Source organism: Moschus berezovskii, chromosome 18 (assembly GCF_049115385.1).
Source record: "Moschus berezovskii isolate FMDL1 chromosome 18, NW_MosBer_1.0, whole genome shotgun sequence".
Lineage (NCBI taxonomy): Eukaryota > Metazoa > Chordata > Mammalia > Artiodactyla > Moschidae > Moschus > Moschus berezovskii.
In genome coordinates, this window is record NC_142477.1 from 45,839,855 (window position 1) to 45,860,622 (window position 20,768).

The 20,768-nt window shown below is 42.0% G+C and overlaps 1 protein-coding gene across 3 annotated transcripts in view; it reads left to right on the forward strand.

Annotated features, from left to right (window-relative positions):
• The first annotated feature begins 8,513 nt into the window (after positions 1-8,513).
• The window catches only part of NNT (nicotinamide nucleotide transhydrogenase), a 91,566-nt gene continuing 79,311 nt past the window's right edge, over positions 8,514-20,768 (forward strand). Inside the window, exons 1-3 of one of the 3 annotated variants that reach the window (XM_055422085.2) lie at positions 8,514-8,738; positions 13,451-13,655; positions 19,658-19,887. In XM_055422085.2, the coding sequence (XP_055278060.1) occupies positions 13,505-13,655; positions 19,658-19,887 (381 nt within the window). In that variant the 5' untranslated portion in view covers positions 8,514-8,738; positions 13,451-13,504. Of the gene's footprint in view, positions 8,739-8,903; positions 8,989-9,131; positions 9,283-13,450; positions 13,656-19,657; positions 19,888-20,768 lie in introns of those variants that run through there. The other 2 variants (XM_055422086.2, XM_055422084.2) reach the window with 2 other exon arrangements.

The following is a 20,768-nucleotide window of genomic DNA, read 5'->3' on the forward strand; positions in this document are numbered from 1 at the left end:
TGTAAGGACAATACTGAAAAATTTTGTGATTTTTCTCAAGCAACTCTTCCCAACCTGATCTGAGATCTGAGAAACCTGTTAGTGGGAGTCTAATTTTGTGATGCAGTTAAGGCAGAAGAATAAAGACAGAAGGGGCTGTTTATGATTTAAGCTAGCTAGAGGAAGGATTGAAGATAATAGACAGGTGATAGATGGAAAGGGAAAGGGGGATCAAAAGAAAGAAGTAAGGGGAGTTGGAAAGAAAGTGGTTATACGAGCATGAGATGTGAGTTAAAAATTTTAGAGGAAGTTCTGGCAGACAGTTGTACAATATTGTACTAACTACATGATTCAACTAATTGAACTGAAGTGCTTGCTGGCCAGCAGCAAGGTAATGTAATAACTGGAGGTGCTATTTTCAGAGTTGAAATTTGGCATTTGAAAGACCATTAGGAACATCAATGTTTTTTGTTTTTTTAAGGAACACCAATGGAGGCCTGGCGTGCTGTGATTTATGGGGTCGCAAAGAGTCGGACACGACTGAGTGACTGAACTGAACTGAATGTTTATAAATGTCACGTAAGAGGCATGTTCTGCTTCCCTGGTATTCACTGCCCTCTCTGTTGGCACGAGTTCAAAAGCCAGTGTGTTCTTTCTGTTTCAACTCCTAGAGGACGCTAATGCGGTTTTCTTTTTACACATGGCTGCATCAAGTCTTAGTTGTAGCAGGCGGGATCTCTGTTGCGGGCAGCTGGGCTCCAGAGTGCGTGGGCTCTGTAGCTGGAACATGTGGACTCAGTAGTTGTGGCATGTGAACTTAGTTGCCCCATGGCATGTGGGATCTTAGCTCCCCAACCAGGAATCAAACCCGCATCCCCTGCATTGGGAGGGGGATTCTTAACCACTGGACCACCAGGAAAGTCCCAAGGTTTTCTTTCTTTTGTCCAATATTTGTTGCCTGCCTAGTAAAGCCAGACAGTCTGTTAGCTGTTGATGACTCATCAACGAATAAGATGAACTATCCATCCTCAAGAAGTTTAAATGAAGCAATCACTAGGCAAAAATAATGCAGAATGATAAACACTATGATTATGTTAAAACTTGGGTGTCAATGGGAGGCCACTGAACTCAACCTTGAGTGGTCAAAAGAGGCTTCTGTGAGAAGGTATCATCTAAAATGAAATAAAGGAGTAGGCAGATGAATGGGGAGGGGGAAATACGAGGGATTCACTGTTCACAGAGACATCTCTGTCTCTGAAAGACTCTCTGGGTTCCTTGCATCTCTTGGCATCTTCATTCTTGCTGTTGCTGCTGCTGCTGCTAAGTCGCTTCAGTTGTATCCGACTCTCTGCGACCCCACAGACGGCAGCCTACCAGGCTCCTCCGTCCTTGGGATTCTCCAGGCAAGAACACTGGAGTGGGTTGCCATTTCCTTCTCCAATGCAACATCTTAACATCCCCATACCTAGGGGATACTTCTACCAGGAATCATTGAACCAGAAGATTTATATTTAACTGTCAGTAATATTTCTTATTTATGTGTCTTTAGATGTGTCAGCTAATCGCAAGTCAGTTTCTTCACCTTAAAACAGGAATAACAATACCTACTTCAGAGTTATTAAGATGATCAAATGAAGTGATACACGTGAAAGCGCTATGTAAACTGTTAAATGTTACATAGATCTTAACTGTTCTTAGTATCCTAAGATGCCATGCCCTATGCTTTTGTATTCATTATGGGGATTAAGAAACCAAAAGTCCCGAATCATTGCTAAAGATTTTCTGGTACTTTTCAGGTCTGCCAATTTAAGCTCTGAAATAAATTGTTCTCTGAAGCTACTTAAGATGTTTGAGCTAATGCCATAAATTATTGTCATTGGTCCTTTACTCAAAAGCCACCGCAGAGATGATATGGCAGCTAAAGTATCATCTAGCAGTAGAGTGAGCAGTGCCCTCCTTAGAGTACATAGGCCATTCTATGGTAAAAAAGATCAGTAGAGGAAAATCTGAAAATTAACAGGCCTAATAAATATTGCAGAATAAAGGTGAGATGGTGTGGTGGGAGGATGAAAAAGATCTTTATTTCCAAATTTAGGATGGCCTCTTGAACCATCAACATCTGCTTCCCTCTACTTCAGAAAAGCCCCTCTAATGAAAAATCATTTCATAGAATTGGTTTCTTGTTTGGTGGGCAAATTCATTTGATAAACTCATGCCACAGGGGTGGAGGCACTTAGGAATACTTCTAACAAGTGAATCTCTGCAACTTTTATATTAATTTTTTCCCTAATTTTACTAAGAAAATTTTAAAAAATACATACAGCTGATTTGAAAAAAATTTATACTCACCTGTTGTGCTGTGTGCTTAGTCACTCAGTTGTGTCCGACTCTTTGCAACCTCATGGACTGTAGCCCACCAGGTTCCTCTGTTCATGGGATTTTCCAGGCAAGAATATTGGAATGGGTTGCCATTTCTTACACCAGGGATCTTCCCAACCCACGGATCAAACCCAGGTCCCTTGTGTCTCCTGCATTGGCAGGCAGATTCTTTATCATTTTGCCACCTGGGAAGCACCCACCTGCGTACCTACCACCTATTAATGGATTCTATCATTAACATTTTACTACACCTGCCAGGATAATTCTTTAGGTTAAATATTTTATTTTGAGATAACTGTTGATGCACATGCAATTGTAAAGAATAATACAAAGAGAATATTTGTTCTTTACACAGTTTTCCTCAGTGGTAACATCTTGCAAAACTATGGTCCAATGGCACAACCAGGATATTGATGTTGATACAGTCAAGATACAGAACATTTTCATCATCTTAAGGATTCCCTCCTGTTGCCCTTGTATAGTCACATCCACTCTCCCCTCTTCCTTAACTCTAGAAATTACTAATCTGTTCTCTATTTCCATAATTTTGTTATTTCAATAATGTGTGGCATCATTCAGAATATAATCTTTTGGGACTGGCCTTTTTCTCTCAGCGTAATTCTCTGTTGATTCATCTAAGCTGCTGTGTGTATCAATACTTTATTCTTTTTCATTGCTGAAAGGCATTCCACTGTAAGAATGTACAATAGTCTGTTCAACCGTTCACCTGCTGAAGAATATCTGGGTTGTTTCCAGTTTTGGATTATTATGAATAAGGTTACTATAAACATTGGTGTACAGGTTTTTATTTTTTTCCACACTATGTGGCTTATGGAATCTTAGATCCTCAGTCAGAGATTGAACCTGGGCCCTCAGCGGTGAGAGCATCAAGTTTGAACCACTGGACTGCCAGGAGATTACCAGTGTACAGGTTTTTTCACAAACATAAATTTTCATTTCTCTGGGATAGATGTCCAGAGTGTATACGGTAGTTGCAAGTTTAGTGTTTTAAAACATTTTATTTATTTTTAATTGAAGGATTATTGCTTTATAATACTGCTTTGGTTTCTTTTTGGAGGTTTCTGTTGTCGTTTAGAAGTTGCTCTGTAGGAGCTGTTCCATATTCTAATGAGTTTTTGATGTATTTGTAGGGAGGCAGGTGATCTCCTCGTCTTACTCCTCTGCCATCTTCTTTTGTCCACAGTTTAGTTTTTAAAGAAATCACCAAATTTTTCCAGTGACGGGTACCATTTTACACCATCATTAGTAATATGTGAGTGATCTATCCTCTCTCCTTCATTGCCAGCATTGGGTATTGTCACTCTTGTTTTATATTAGACATTCATAGAGATGTGTAGTGATGTTTCATTGTGATTTTAATTTTCATTTCCTTAATGGCTACTGACATTGAATATATTTTCATATGCTTCTATTGCTCTTTGGTGAAATACCTTTTTATGCGTTTTGCTCATTTTCTATTTGGATTTTTTTAAATTGTTGAGTTTTGGAAGTTCTTATATTTTTTAGATACAAGTTCTTTGTAGAGCAGGAGGGAATTTTCTCAGGTCAAGTTTAAGACATCTGTGGATATCCCAATGGAAATGGCCAGCTGGCATTTGGCTGCATGTGTCTGGAAGTTAGGAGAGAGATTTGAGCAGGACATTAAGCTTTGAGAATTGTGATAGCACAACTGACATTACATCGGAGGGAAGACAATATTAGAGTTGAAGGGAAAGAAGGTCAAGAGAACATTTGTACATTTAAATGGTAAGAACTGAAAACAAGTGGTTAAAGAAATAGGAGCAGATAGGAGAGTGGTGGGAGAAGGCAATGGCAAGCCACTCCAGTACTCTTGCCTGGAAAATCCCATGGATGGAGGAGCCTGGTAGGCTGCAGTCCGTGGGGTCACTAAGGGTCGGACAAGACTGAGTGACTTCACTTTCACTTTTCACTTTCACACATTGGAGAAGGAAATGGCAACCCACTCCAGTGTTCCTGCCTGGAGAATCCCAGGGATGGGGGAGCCTGGTGGGCTTCCGTCTATGGGGTCACACAGAGTCGGACACGACTGAAGTGACTTAGCAGCAGCAGCAGGAGAGTGGTGAGATGAAAACCAGAACCTCGTTTTTGCTTTACTGTAATAGGTATCATCTAGAATTAAAAAAAAAAAAAAGATCTACAAAGAGATGATGCTCACAAAACTGCTTAAAAAGCAAGTGAACTAGAGTTTTCATCAAATGCAATATTTAAAAGTTAAGTAGAAACATGTTAACTGCTATTATGGAGTTTTGCAATCAAGTAGTTGGATAATAATAGTTATATAACATATAGTTATATTTTTTTAATAAAGTGAAGTAAAAATTCAACTAGGTTGAGTTTTATACAAGTTTATATGAAAATTCTTCTAATTATTAACACAAAACAACTTTCAGCTGGATTTCCCCCAAATAGTTTGAACTTTCACCTTAAACTCAAGAACTGGTGAATCTATCCATGTTAAAAGAAATAAGACCCCTCTACTTTGTAGTACCCTTAAACATACAGACTGCTCCTGTAGTGGGTTGAACAGTGTCTCCCCCAAATTTGTGGTCACACTTATTTGAAAATACAGTCTTTGCAGATTTAATTTTAGTTAAGGATCTTGAGATGAATTCATCCTGGATTTAGGGAGGACCTTAAATCCATTGGCTGATGTCTTCATAAGAGAAAGGAGAGGGACATTCGGGTACAGAGAGACACAAAGAAGAGGTAGAAATGTGAAGAGGAAGCAGAGATTGGAGTAATGTGTCTACAAGCCAAAGAACACCAGTGACTGCTGACAACCAGAAGTGACTGCCGATAAACAGAAGCTTTCTCTACATGCTAAGAGAGAGGTATGAGACATTTTCTCCCTCAGAGGAATCAGCCCTGTGACACTCTGATTTTAGACTTTTGGCCTCCAGAACTGTGCGCCAGTACATTTCTGTCATTTTAAGCTACCCAGGTCGCAGTAATTTGTTACAGCAGCCTTAGGATACTAATGCAGCTCCTCAGTTCAGTTTAGTTGCTCAGTCATGTCCGACTCTTTGCGACCCCATGGACTGCAGCACACCAGGCTTCCCTGTCCATCACCAACTCCTGGAGCTTGCTAAAACTCATGTCCATTGAGTCAGTGATGGCATCCAACCATCTCACCCTCTGTCAGCCCCTTCTCCTGCCTTCAACTTTTCCCAGCATCAATGAGTAAGTTTTCCAATGAGTCAGTTCTTCACATCAGGTGACCAAAGCTTCAGCTTTGGAGCTTCAGCTTCAGCATCAGTCCTTCCAATGAATATTCAGGACTGATTTCCTTTAGGGCTGACTGGTTTGATTTCCCTGTAGTCCAAGGGACTCTCAAGTCTTCTCCAACACCACAGTTCAGAAGTATCAATTCTTTGGCGCTCAACTTTTTTTATGGTCCAGCTCTCACATCCATACATGACTACTGGAAAAACCATAGCTTTGACTAGACAGACCTTTGTTGGTAAAATAATGTCTCTGCTTTTTAGTATGCTATCTAGGTTGGTCATAGCTTTTCTTCCAAGGAGCAAGCATCTTTTAATTTCCTGGCTGCAGTCACCATCTGCTGTGATTTTGGAGCCCAGGAAAATAAAGTCTGCCACTGTTTCTATTGTTTCCCCGTCTATCTGCCATGAAGTGATGGGACCAGATGCCCTGATTTTAATTTTTCGAATGTTGAGTTTTAAGCCAGCTTTTTCACTCTCCTCTTTCACTCTCATCAGCTCCTATCCCTCACCATTTTCCCAGGCCCCCAAAGATACCACTACAGATTTTTTGTTATTCATTAAAAAAAGCATAGGTTTTTATCATTGGCACTTACTGCATGGAGACAACAAAAGTCTGCTTAGAGCTGATGTTTTATTTATTTTTGACTGTGCTGGGTCTTTGTTGATATGCACGGGCTCTCTCTAGTTGCGGTGAGCATGAGCTTCTCTTTGCTGTGGTGCTCGGGCTTCTTATTTCGGTGGCTCCTCTTGCTGTGGTGCACAGGTTCTAGGCACATAGACTTCAGTGCAGCACGCGGGCTCAGTAGCTGTGGCATGTGTACTCAGTAGTTGCAACCCCTTGGGGTCTAGAGCATGGACTTGGTAATAGTGGCTCATGGGTTTAGTTGCTCTGGGGTACATGGGATCCTCCTGGACCAGTGATAGAACACATGTCCCCTGTGTTGGCAGACAGAGTTTTATCCACTGTGAAGTGAAGTGAAGTGAAAGTCATTCAGTTGTGTCCGACTCTTTGCGACTCCATGGACTGCAGAGTCCATGGAATTCTCCAGGCCAAAATACTGGAGTGGGTAGCCTTTTCTTTCTCCAGGAGATCTTCCCAACCCAGGGATCGAACCCAGTAATACCAGGGAAGTCCGAATTGGTGTTTTCGATGCTTATAAAACTAATGGCCAATTATTTAACTTTGTGCTTTCCGTTTAAAGTCAGTTCGCCTCTATCCTCTTCCAATTAATGCTGATTAGTATAAATTCATTTAGTTGGTTATTATTTGCTTCCTACAATCAAACACACTCTTTTATTTTTTTGGCTTCCGATGTTAGTGATGTGTGTGTTAGTGATGGATGTTAGTTCCCAGAACAGGGATGAACCTGCTCTCCCTGCATTGGAAGCATGGAGTCTTAACCACTGGACTGCCAGGGAAGCCTGCAAACACACTCTTGCTTGGTCTACCTAAGAGAAGAGGACCGAGACTGAGGTTAGTGATGGTCGCTTTGGAATCTGGTGTCTGCATTATTAAAAATCCCCATAATTGACGTATATTAGCTCATTGAAGTTATTTACTTTGTTAATGATTATTTACAATAAGGACGTTTGAAAAAACAAACTACTGATAACTATTTGAGGTAATAACCACAATGAACACATTAAATTGACCTGTCCTCTGGCCAAGTTTTAACTAGATGCAGTGTTTTGGTGGCTTCCCAGTTAGCTCAGTGGTAAAGAATCTGCCTGCCAATTCAGGTAGATGCAGGAGATGTGGGTTCGATCCCTGGGTCAGGAAGAGCCCCTGGAGTAGGAAATGGTGACCTACTCCAGTATTCTTGCCTGGGAAATCCCACAGACAGAGGAGTCTCGTGGGCTACAGCCCATGGGGTCGCAAAGAGTCAGATAGAACTGAGCAACTAACACTTTTCACTTTCAGTCTTAGGACTATTGACGTTTGGGGCCAGGCAATTCTTTGCTGCAAGGGGCTACCAGTGTAATACAGGGTGTTGAGCAGCACCCCTGGTCGCTATCCGTTAGATGCCTCCCTTTTCCAGTTGTGATGACCAAAGATCTCCAGACACTGTGGGAAAAATTTTTCCCAGCTGGGAACCAACCATTGTTCTAAGTCTTGAGAGAGAAAGAAGCAAACCTCTGCTCCACTCCCCCACCTACACATGTGTTTTAAGCCAACCTTAGGTTTTTCCCCAGTTTTATGGATATGATTGACATATGTGTGTTCAGTTGCTCAGTTGTGTCATGTTGATACATAGTACTGCGTATGTTTAAGGAGTATAGCATAACAATGGGACTTACATTTATTGGGAAAGGAGCTTAGTTTTTAATCCTTATCAAATACTCATACCTCACTGTACTCGCAGTATCTTGAACCTGTTTCTAGGGTTGCACTTACCATGGTTCATTATTATTTTAAACCCTGGGGCTGTGTCCATTCCCCTCTGTGAACTCCTCCAGGACAAGAACAGTGTTTTTACTTTGTCTGGATGCAGTTGAAGACCTCAAGTTGAATGACCTTCTGTATGCTTAAACACAAGAAATGTTCGCAAAGTAAGGGCTTCCCTGTAGTTTATTTCTTTTTGAGGATATGGAATATTTGTCTTGCCTCATGCCTGTGAGTTTCATAATTTTTTAACTCATCTTAAATTTTTCAATTGAAGTAAAAAAGCAGTGACCATCTTGACACTTCATGATGATTCAGCTTTGGATAAGTGAACCAATGTGCGTCTTATTCCTCCCACTTTCAATCAGAAGACACCTGCAGGCCAAGTAACAGGAGTCATCGCCTTGCAAAGTCATTTAGCAGTTTTGCCAAAACCAGCCTAGGCCTGGTCAGGACACTTAACGTCCACCAAGGGCGCTCTCCAGCCCCCGGCTATTAATACTCACAGAAGCACACGGCTTTCCGTGGGCGGGCCGTTGGAAGACCCGTCCGCAGATGTGTGTTAATTTTCGGGCCTTGACATCGTTTCGGAAGCATTGAACTCCACCGCTCCATCCGGAATTAAAAACAACGCTCCCATTCCCGCCGGTCACCACCTCCTGGCCTCCTCTGACTTTCTTTTTGGTCTTCTGTTTCAGAAGATTTTTCCTGGAGAGCTAGAGGAAAGTCAGGTACCAAAAGTGGAGTTCTATTCCTTTATTTGCTCTGGTGGGACACTAGAGGTAGTCCCACTTCGTTCCTGGCTCTCCAGGAGAGGACAAACGTAGCCATTGGCAACTTGAGCGCCCGCGCTGGGCTCCAGGTTTGATTGACAAGGACGGGCGGAGGGAGCGCTCGGAGGCGGGGCGGCGGAGCAGCAGGTCGAGCCCGAGACAAAGAGGGTTTTGGCAGCCCCGGGAGAAAAGGCCAGGGTCCCTTGGGGTAACTGGTCTTGGAGCTGTGAGGGGCATTTCGTGGGGACGCTTTGTCACTTGAAGAGAGGGCGGGCGGGCGGGCGGCGGGCTGGGGGAGGGGGCCGGGCGGGAAGAAGGGCCTGGCGAGGAAGGGGCGAGGGGGAACGGGGCGCCGGGGTGGGGGCCGCGCCGCGGTCACGTGGTCTCCGCAGCCGCGGGCTTGGGGCTGTTCTTCCGGGTTGCAGGCGCCGCGGGGCTGGCGCCCGGGTCTGCCAGCGCGGCGTCCCCTCGCTGCCCGCGGACGCCTGGCCTCCCCGCCAAGGTGAGCGTCAAGGCGCGGGCAGCCCGTGCGGGCGCCCGGGGCGCCGCTGGGGACGGGGCGTGGGGCAGGTCGAGGTCCCGAGGCGGGAAGGAGAGCTGTCACGGAGCCGCTGGGGGCGGGGGCGGCAGGGACCGCGGCGCCGGCTGCACCCGGGAGCCTGGGGCCGCCTCGAGGGCCCTCTTTCTGGTCTCAAGCTGGGGCGACGTGGACGCGCGTCGCGGGTGGTGGGTTCGAGAACTGGGTTTCCGCCGCAGAGGGTGGGGAACGAGGTGTCAGCTGTGCAGATGCAGATTTTGGAGCTTTGCGGGGAGGGGGCTGGAGTTCTACGGGGTCCTTTCAGCTTAAAGGATGGGAGGTCATAGAGGACTTTCGATAAGTGGTGCATCCAGAGAGGTGGCACCTGGACGCCCCGAAACTGTGCTTGAACCCGGAGAGAGTTTGGGGTGGGTGACCGGCTGGAGACACAGGTGGTGGTGTTGAAAGTTTTAAGTGTATGGGGGTAGGGCAGGCTGGTTGGTCTGGGCGAGCCTGTATTGGGCTGAGAGTGGGGTCTGGGCTGGCGATGGGGGAAAGATCGTGCAGTGGGGTGAGCTGATTCGAACTCCGGAGGCGGAATAACTATTATGCCGCCGGTCTCCACCAATCGGCTTCCGAGGAAGGTTATAAATAGCGGTCCCTGGCAGATGCTAGCCCGGTGGCAGTTCAGTTGCCGAGGGAGGAGCTTGAACCTGTGGGTTTGAGCGAGGTCACACTGCTTGCTAGTCTAAGCTTTGGTAGGGTATTGTGTCCTTGGTTGGCATGTCTCGCTTTTAAAAGCGTGGCTTGTTTATTACAGTTGCAGGTGCCCTTTATTCGTCCTCTGGTGCAGGGAAGTCCTTAAGGAATCTGTAAGGAGTCTTGTAGAACAGGATGTATTCGGAATAGTGAGGGTTCTGTGCTTTTATTTAAAATGTTTCCCTCTTCTGCAAACTGTGGCTGTTTAAAAAAAAAAAAAAAATTGAATTGGTAGTTTAGGATTGTTTCTCATAAGCAAGTGTGCTCAAGCTGCTTACCTCTGCTGATGGAATCACTTTTCCACAAAGCTACATAGCCTTTAAATTTTTTAAAGGAAATTTCCTGAAACTCCTTGGAGAATATATTCATAGAACCCCAGGCTTCAGGTTATCTAACTCTAGTTACACATTCACTCAATCAAACAATACTTGTTGATTTCCTCTATTTTGTGCGAGGCACTGGGCCAGAGGTAATACTAAAGTGAATACTGATAGCAGTAAAGATACTGTGTCCTTTTAATCTTCACAGTGACCCTACAAGGTACTGTTATTATTTTCCCCATTTTAAAGGTGATGAAATCAGATACAGAGAAGTTCAGTGACTTGCCAAGGTGACACAGCTAATGCGTTGCAGGTGGGGCTTCCAACTAAGAGTTCACACTCTTAGGCTCTGTGTTATGCTCTCTCAGGTGCTTGCCTCCAAGGATTTTAATCTATTAGGGGAGATACCAAAATGACTTACATTAACTGGTGGTGTGAATGCCCCAATTTTCAGTTGTAAAGATGCTGTCCAATTCTTACTAGCCATTGAAGCACATGAATAATAAAATAGCAGAGAGCTTTCAAGTGAAGTTAGGGGAAGCTGTGACAATTAAGACAGATGACGGCTCTTGAATAACGGCTCTCCGTGTCTGCAGTTCCTCCCCATCTGAGGATTTAGATAACTGAACACTGTGTATATTGCATTATTGATATTCACTATTGAAAAGTAGCTGCCTAGGAGCAGACCCATGAAATTCAAACCCTGTTGTTCAAGGGTCACCTCTACTGTCTTTGCTGTAAACATGTACTCGGCTGTGATAACATGGTTCAGATAGACTCTGAATATCTTTCAGGGTCATTTTTATTTGATTTAGGCTTAGTGACATTTTCTTGACACTAAACTACTTCCTTATCAACTGTCTTATATGCTCATAACTTGAATCAAGTGGAATTTGGGGGAGCAATTGGTCTCTGAAGGCCTTGGCTATGTTGATGTCTGATGCAAGGGCTCAGTTCAACATCAAATTATGATTTTTTAAGTAGACAGGGCAAATTTTGCAGACTCCAGGCCATGAAACAGGACTTCAGCTTTAGAGCACTGCAAAATCTCTATCTAATGATAAAACTTTTAGAGCCTGTTTGTGCCCTTCAAGGGAGCTTTCCTGTACTCCTTTTATAGAGGAGCAGACTGAGGTGCCGAGAAATTCCAGCCAAACAGCGAGTGAGTAGCAAGCAGGTTTAGACAATACCCGGGCTGCATTATAACTAGCTTTGTTATTTTGCTGATGAAGTCTGGGTAAGCCTGACCAGTGAGAAATGGTGGTTGTTGGGGAGCTGGGATGATCCAGAAAGAGAGACTAGAGTAAATGAGGAGATTGGGCTAGGACTCGGTCCTTAATAGTGGTAGGAAGAAATTTCTCTTTCAACAGGAATTATCTTTTGTATATCTTTGGATCTCCCTCAGTTCTTGGCGTAGATTCAGTGAATGTTTTCAGTGGGTGGCTGAATTTTGAACTTGTTTGTTCTCCATTCTCAGCCATGAATAACTCTAGAAGTGACCTCTGAATGAACGAGGAGGGTATTTATTGATTCAGGAATGCTTTAGAAAGACTGAGATGAAACGACATATATGGAAATACTCTGAAAATATAAAATCTTCTATCAGCATGTAAGGAATTATTCACATTTTTGGTTGCATGCCTGGACACATCTTATAGGCTCCCTTTTCCTTGGCTTTGTTCATAGTATTCTGTCCTGCTCAAGTGCCTTTTCCTTCCTTTTCTTAGCCCTGTAGGAGGGTATGATCTTCTTTGATGCCTCGAAGCACTTTGGACTTGTGTTACTCAGCTTTCTCTGTTATTGCTTGTTGACTTTTCTTATCTCCAAGTCTGTAACCGATTCCAGTTTAATTCTACAGATGCTCCTAATGGCTGTGCCTCTGAGACTCAGCCCTCCGTGTGTTTATTGAATTAAAGAGCATCAAGAATAAGAACTACCTGGATTGAGCGTTTCTTTTCCCAGTGTTGCTTTCTGGTATTTGCAGGAAGTGGCTTCAAGGACTTGTGGCAGTAGTTATGACATGAAAAATGAGTTAGACCCTTCTTCCTCTGGAGGCTGGAAGTATGTTTTTGGAGGCTGCTGGGTTTGGGTGCTGGGTCCCAGAAGGGCCTGCACCATGGGGCAGAGCCTAAAGGCACAGTAAGTGGAGTTAGCTGTGGTTGACTGAGAAGAGTTCCAGGTCCTCTGCTTCTTCACATTTTTGAAGGAAAGAGAGTGTTGGGAATCAGGGGGATGGTGGGAGAGCCTTCTGTTTACTCCCCGGGATCTGCCAGGGAGGTTGGACAAAATAGCCACTGAAATCTCCAAGACAGCAAAGGTCAATGCCATTTCACCTAGGTCATTTAGAGCTGGCAAGAGCGGGCCTCTGGTGAGAACCACTCACAGAATTCCTAGTTACGCCCACATATGCAAGCACAAACCTATGTGGTAAAGTTAACTATGGAATTTTTTTTTCTTTTTTTTTTAAATTGGAGTTGTATTTCGTGCATGTTAAATTTTCTTGAGATGTCCACCTAGCAAACATGAATCTCATTCAGTGAAGCTGGGTTTGGGGTGGGGGTGTGTATGTCTCTCAGGATGTATAGCCTGCTGCACCAAAAAGGATGGTGGTGTTTTCTGTATTGTATAGTGGCCAAACAAGTACTATTGTACTATTTAGACAATCTAAGGAAAGTTAAGGGGAATTTTGATTTTGTGCAATTTTTGCTGGACAAACTGAGATGATAACTTTCATATATGATGTGACTGGACTTTATAGCAACTTTTCTTAACTTTCCAGCTACATTAAAAATCACTTAGACTTATGTGACCTAGCTTGGAATTGAATAATTTGTTTATAACTACAATTTTAAGTGGGAAAACGGATTCCAAGTTTTAAATACCTGAATTGGAAACAAGCTTTTGAAGCATCTTTAAGTAAAGGACTTGGCAAATAAATTCTTTGTCGATGCCCATGTTTAACTGTTATTTTGCAGCCTCTCTCAATTTGCTTTTTTTAAAAAAATGTTTTTGATGTTAAAAAGGCAAAGTATGTTATATTCTCAGCATATGCATTTTTGCTTTCTTTCCTTTAGTGATTTACTTTTAAGGAAATTGGGGATCCAGAAAATCGGGAACTTCCTGTGAACATGGCGAACCTACTGAAAACAGTGGTGACTGGCTGTTCATGCCCTTTCCTCAGCAATTTGGGGTCCTGTAAGGTTCTACCAGGGAAGAAGAATTTTTTACGAACATTTCATACTCATCGGATACTGTGGTGTAAAGCCCCTGTAAAACCAGGTAAAGTCTCACTTTGAGTCATAGAAACAATAGATCTGATGATGATAGATAAACCATGCAGTTTTACAGCCTAGTGCTTGTGAGCAGTCATTTCGAGTAAAAAACCGAATGAGTGCTTTCTTATATTTTCCATGTACGGAAGTTCTTGGCTGTCAGTGCTAACAGAGAAGAAAACACAATAGAAAAAGAAAAATGTTAAATAAATTGAGTTTATACCCAGGAAACCATTGCTCATAGTAACCATTTCTCCTAGTAGCTTTTCCTCTTTCCTAGTTGGTATTGGGGAATCATACCATACATGGCTTAACTATGCTTAAGAATTAGGAACTAAGCATATTGATTGATCTGCATTAATGTTTCTTGATTTAGTAAGTGGCAGCTTCATCTCAGTTGTTCAGGGCAGAAACCTTAGTCATTCCTGATGCTTATGATTGGTATAGATCAGCTCTACATTGTATCTTGAATCTGTTCTTTTCTCCGCTTTTCCATCCACCATCACCACTTTTATTGTCCTGGTCCAAGCCACCATCATCCGTCACCTGGACTATTGCGTTAGTCTCCTAAGTGGTCTCTGTGTGCTTTACCCCCCTGCCAACAATCTGTTCTGTACAAGACAATGAGAATAATCTTTTTAAAATGAAAGATCGTGTTACTCCTCTGTTCAGAATTTGCCACTAGCTTCCTAGCTCACACAGAGTTATAGCTGAAGTCTTCCAATGGCCTACAGGCTTTCTCTGTTAGGACTCCCACATGCTTCTGTTCTGTGGTACAAGCCAGAAGGAGAAGAGGCTAAAAGGGGAATCTTCTAAGCTGTGTCAGATCCCTTTAAGCATCTTGCCCAAAGACCCTTCTAGCGCTCTGTCTGTACCTCATTGGCCAGAACTCAGGTGGCAATGTGTTGCTCTAAGGGAGGTTTGGACATTTAGTCTTTTATCCTAGATGGCAACATACTTAAATAAAAATAGCATTCCGTTATTTTTAGGGGAGGAACAGCATGGATATTTGGGAGGAATCAGAAGTCTTTGCCATATAGAATAATTCTCTTTTTGTTTATAGGGCTGTGTTTGCATTAAACATGCCTAAATTGCTAACTGTTTTCAGTTCTTATGTCTGCCTTTAGTAGATTTCATAGCCTCTTTTCTTATTCTCACGTGACAAGTCACTGTTGGCAGGGTACCTGCCTCTGAGAGCCCTCGGCCTTATCTTCAGATTAAGTGTTCTGGAAGGCCAGATTATCCAGTGTGATAAGAATGTGTATAAAGCAAAAGTCAGTAACTATACTGAGTAAATGGGAATTGTCCTTTTAAGTGAAAGCATGTACTTCAAGATCTCTGTTATCAACTATGAGTAAGGCTTTTTTTGTTTGCTTAATTTCTGTTCTTGACTATTTCCTATTATTTTTTTAATCTCTAAAAGATGAGGATTCTGTTTATTCCTTAATATAGCCATAATTTCATTAACACATTGAAAAGCTTGAAAAGTAATTTCAGTCAGTTTTAATATTTTCTCAATTTTTTTTTTTTTAAACAGATGCCTTGTTCAAATTACGATCCAAACAAAGTCCATGTGTTGTATTCACTTCCTTGTCTGTTCGGTGTCTTTCAGTCTTTATGTTCCTCTTCGCTCTTTTCTTTTTGTTGAAGAATTTAGTTGTCCTGTAGAATTTCCCACATTATTCCCTTAGTATTGTTTAACTAGGTTTCTTGTATTTTCTGTAACGTTTAGCTGGATCTCGAGCCTTGATCAGACTCAGGTTTGCCTTTTTCAGCTAGTGTACTTCGTAGGTGATGTTGTGCACTATCTGTTGTATTACATCAGGAAGATTGACCAGTGAGTTTAGATATTGTCAGTGTGATCTATCGTGAAGTTCCCATTGATTTTTCACTCAGAGGAGCTAGCAGCCGTTTGATTGATTGTTAGCTAAATGTGTGATTTTATCAGGAGCTTTAATATCCTATCATTTTATCTTCATTTATTAGCTAGAATTTTTCTATTAAAAAACTTTCCTTCTGTTACAGTCATCCCTTGGTATCCATGTGGGATTGGTTCCAGACCTCCCGTGAATACCAGAATCTTTGGATGCTCAAGTTCCTCATATAAAATGGTGTACTATTTGCATGTAACCTACACAGATCCTCCTGTATACTTTAAGTCATCTTTAAGTTACTTATCTTTTGGTTAAATCATCTTTAGGTTGACTTCCCTGGTGGTTCAGATGGTTAAGTGTCTGCCTACAATGCAGGAGACCCAGGTTCCATCCCTGGGTTGGGAAGATCCTCTGGAGAAGGAAATGGCAACCTACTCCAGTACTCTTGCCTGGAAAATCCCATGGACGGAGGAGTGTGGTAGGCTACAGTCCATGGGGTCGGAAAGAGTTGGACACGACTGAGCGACTTCACTTTCTTTCTTAGGTTACTCATGATGCCTCTGTGTGTTAAGTCACTTCAGTCGTGTCTGACTCTGTGCGACCCTATGGACTGTGGCCCGCCAGGCTCCTCTGTCCATGGGATTCTCCAGGCAAGAATACTTGAGTGGGTTGCCATGCCTTCCTCCAGGGGATCTTCCTGACCCAGGGATCAAACCCACGTCTCTTATGTCTCCTGCATTGGCAGCTGGGTTCATTACCACTAGTGCTACAATACAATGTAAAAAATCCAAGTTTTGCTTTTCAGAACTTTTGGAATTTATTTTTAATATTTTTGATCTGTAGTTGGTTGAATCTGTGGATACAGAGTGCGTGCATGCTAAGTCACTTCAGTCGTGTCTCTCCCTTCTGCTTTGGTAGGTGGGTTCTTGACCACTAGCACCACCTGGGAAGTCTGGATACAGAGGGCCAACTGTATTTAGTTACTCTGAGGCTGTATGGGAAAGGTGGGTAGATGTTTGATCATTGTTCAGTATTTACTAGTTTTGCTCATCAGTTGGTTCTCTTATGTATTCATTTTCTACTTCTGTTGTATTAGGTGATTACAAACTGGCTTCATATAACACATTTATTTTATTATCTTATACTTCTGGAGGCCAAAGCCTGAGATGGTTCTCACTGGTGTCAGCAGGACACATTCCTTCCAGAGGCTCTAGGGGAGAATCTGTCTCCTTGCCTTTTCCAGTTTCTGGAGACTGTCTGCGTTCCTTGGCTCATGGCCTATTTCTCCGTCTTCAAAGCTAGCAGGATAGCATCTCCAAATTTTTCTTCGACTCTGACTCTTCTCCTCCCTTCTTTCACATTTAAGGATCCATGTGATATAATGAGCCCACCCACTTAATTTAGAATATTCTCCCTGTTTCAGGGTCAGCTGATTAGCAACCTTAATTCCATCTGTTACCATAACTCTCCTTGGCCACACACTGGAACATACTCACTGATTCTGAGGATCAAGACATGGATGTATTTGGGAGACTGTTATTCATCTGACCACACATTACTTTCTCCAAAGTTGAGAAGCTTTTAGCAAATATTTATTTTTTGAATATTTTTGAATTTTGAAATATTTATTATAATGAACACATGGATTTTAACATCTTTATATGTATTTTATGACATTTGCAATTAATTATTTTCCTTTTTGATGCTCAAATTGTCTCATATCTGGCCAGTGGAAGCCCTTCCAGGTTGGTTCCTAAATCCTTTTGATGTGACTTTATCTGTCTTTGGTAACTTCCTTGGCATATGATATGTAAGACCTAGAGAATCTGAAGTTGTCCAATGAGTGAACTCTAGATAAGTTTATATAATTAATTTTTCACCTTAATCCAAAATATTTGCTATCTTTCAGTTATTTTCTTCTCTTTTAAGTAGAGAGGGAGATTCAGCATGTGTTTGCCTTTGGCTTACTATCAATTATTACTGCTTAAATAGTATGAGATCTAAGACTGTATGTGCAAATGCAGCTATTTTTAGGTTGATTTAGTCCCTATAAAATTTCACTTAATAAGTTACTCTGTAGAGATATTTTGATTTACCTTTTTATTATATATATTTAAAGTTTAGATTGCTAAGGTAAGTTTTCTAAACTTTAATAAGACATATAGAAGCAGATGCTCTTCATTAAAAATAATGTTTTTATCCATATATTGAGTAAAACAACAGAAAAAAAAAAGTAGTGTATTTTAGCTAAGGCTGGTCTGAACTGTATATAAATATATTTGTTGCTGTTCAGTTGCTAAGTCGTGTCCGACTCTTTGCAACTACATGGACTGCAGCATGCCAGTTTTCTCTGACTGTGAGATTTTCCAGGCAAGAATACTGGAGTGAGTTGCCATTTCCTTCTGCAGGGATAAATAAGAGTGTTATACGGTTCTTCTGTGTGTTGCAGGGAACAGAATCATAGCAGGTTATACTTTGTGATGAGGTTTTATTTTTATTGTATGGATTTTTGGGAAGTATGGAGCACAGGAGACCGTTCTTCTCCTTCTTGGAGAAGTGGAGTGTTATTCTGGTTTTCATTGCTGTCACTCCTCTTTTCCATCTGCATGCCCACTACCAACGTTTCTACTACTGTGGCTGCTGACCACCTCCCTTTGATTACCTTGTGGCTCTGTTTACAAATAGTTGCTGCATCATTCTACTCCCCTGGTCCTTTTTGGTGGGTCTCACATCCCAGTTCTCTCTGAGAGATCCTGAATGGGTTGAATAGTCATTGGCTGGCATGGAGTATCCACAGGGCAGAGTTCCTCTGAAAATTCCTTATAGGTTCCTCTATGTGCTACTGGTTTTCCTTCTGTCTGGCCTGTAGACTGTTATCTTTAACCCAGCTGCTGACCCCCTGGTCTAATAAGTTGTGGCCAAGAATGAATGATGCACAAACTGGAGTCAAGATTGTGGGGAGAAATATTAATAACCTCAGATATTATAGGGTGGCAGATGGTACCACCCTTACGGCAGAAAGTGAAGAGGAATTAAAGAGCCTCTTAATGAAAGTGAGAGAGGAAAGTGAAAAGCTGGCTTAAAACTCAACATTCAGAAAATGATGATCATGGCATCTGGTCTCATCACTTCATGGCAAATAGATGGGGAAACAATGGAAACAGTGACAGACTTTATTTTCTTGGGCTCCAAAATCACTGTGGATGGTGACTGAAACCATGCAATTAAAAGACACTTGCTCCTTGGAAGAAAAGCAATGACAAACCTAGATAGTGTATTAAAAAGCAAGGGCATTACTTTGCTTATAAAGATCCATGTAGTCAAAGCTATGGTTTTTCCAATAGTCATATATGGATGTGAGAGCTGGGCAGTAAAAAAAGCTGAATGCCGAAGAATTGTTGCCTTCAAACTGTGGTGCTGGAGAAGACTCTTGAGAGTGTCTTGGATAGCAAGGAGATCAAACCAGTCAATCCTGGAGGAAATCAACCCTGAATATTCATTGGAAGGACTGATACTGAAGCTGAAACTCCAGTACTTTGGCCACCTGATGCAAAGAGCTGACTCATTGGAAAAGACCCTGATTCTGATAAAGATTGAAGGCAGGAGGAGAAGGGGATGACAGAGGATGAGATGGTTGGATGGCATCACTGACTCAATGGATAGAGTTTGAACAAACTCTGGGAGATGTTGAAGGATAGGGATGCATGGTGTGCTGCAGTCCGTGGGTCGCAAAGAGTCAAGACATGACTGAGCAACAGTTACTTCCGTCTTCCTTAAAGATAAGGACCAGGGGACCATAAACCTCAGACGTTTAGTTTGATGAGTGGACTTAGTGTGTTGAGTGGCCTTTCAACCCATTTTTTCCCTAAAAATAAGCTAAACTAGTCATATGCCTTGAAGAAAGCCATTTGGTTAAATATTTAGGATTTTCAGGGGAGTAGGTATAAGAATTTTCCATCATCTATCAAAAAAAAGTTAAAAAATTATGATTGTGAATCAGGAACATCACTTTGAACAGCAGCCTGTACATGTAGTGTATTTTGAACAAATTTCCCATTTCCATTTTCTGAACTGCATTATTAAAACATTGACTTTTGGTGTTTCTTACCAATTATTTTTTGTGTCTTTGTTGTAGGAATTCCATATAAGCAACTAACTGTTGGGGTCCCCAAAGAGATTTTCCAAAATGAGAAGCGAGTGGCATTGTCTCCTGCTGGCGTTCAGGCCTTGGTCAAGCAGGGGTTTAATGTTGTTGTGGAATCTGGTGCAGGTGAAGCTTCCAAGTTCTCAGATGATCACTACAGAGCAGCAGGTGCCCAGATCCAAGGGACGAAGGAAGTGCTGGCTTCTGATTTGGTGGTCAAAGTAATTATTCCTTTCTCCCTTCCATTTATGGCATGCTGACTTTTCTAAATCTTCTTGTAGAAAGATTACTTCTTGTACAAAAATTAAAATACCTTCTCTTTTGTTATAGTTTTCATACTTTCAAATGATGCTTTTTTCCTCAAAGAAATGGTTGCACGTTGTGACTGTTCTTCATGTTTCAGTAGAACTTTTATGAAAGTGAAAGTGTTGGTCACTCAGTCATGTCCGACTCTTTGTGACCCCATGGACTGTAGCTTACCAGGCTCCTCTGTTCATGGGATTTTCCAGGCAAGAATACTGGAGTGGGTTGTCATGCCCTCTTCCAGGGGATCTTCCCAATCCAGGGATCAAACCTGGGTCTTCCACATTGCAGGCAGATTCTTTACTGTCTGAACCACCAGGGAACTCAGAACTTTTATGAGGCAATGTGAACTATATTGCTATATTTAAGCATTAGAAAAGAAGAAATGATCTTCTTTCTTACATTTGCTGTGTGGAATTTCCTTCTTATTGGCTAGGGAACATTTGTACCATATGGTTCCTATATGTCCACAGTACCCCGGGTGAGTATTTAACTCCTAGTAGAACTGAACTGAGAATGGTAAAGAGGCAAAGAACTCCTTGGACTGAATGCACAGTGATAATCTGATATCTTGAAGGATCTTAGGTAAGTGATTTAACTAATGTATTATTTCTAGAGGGCAGGACTATTCTGGAAAAAGTAACGTTGGGCTTAGAATAGACTTACCTACTTTAATAAAAGGTAATGTGTAATAAATAGCTATATGCTAAAGAACTTTACAAATCTGAAGTAAAAAATCATGTAGAGAAAGGGAAATTGTATCAAGAGTATAACATGGATGAGCTGAACAGTAACTTAA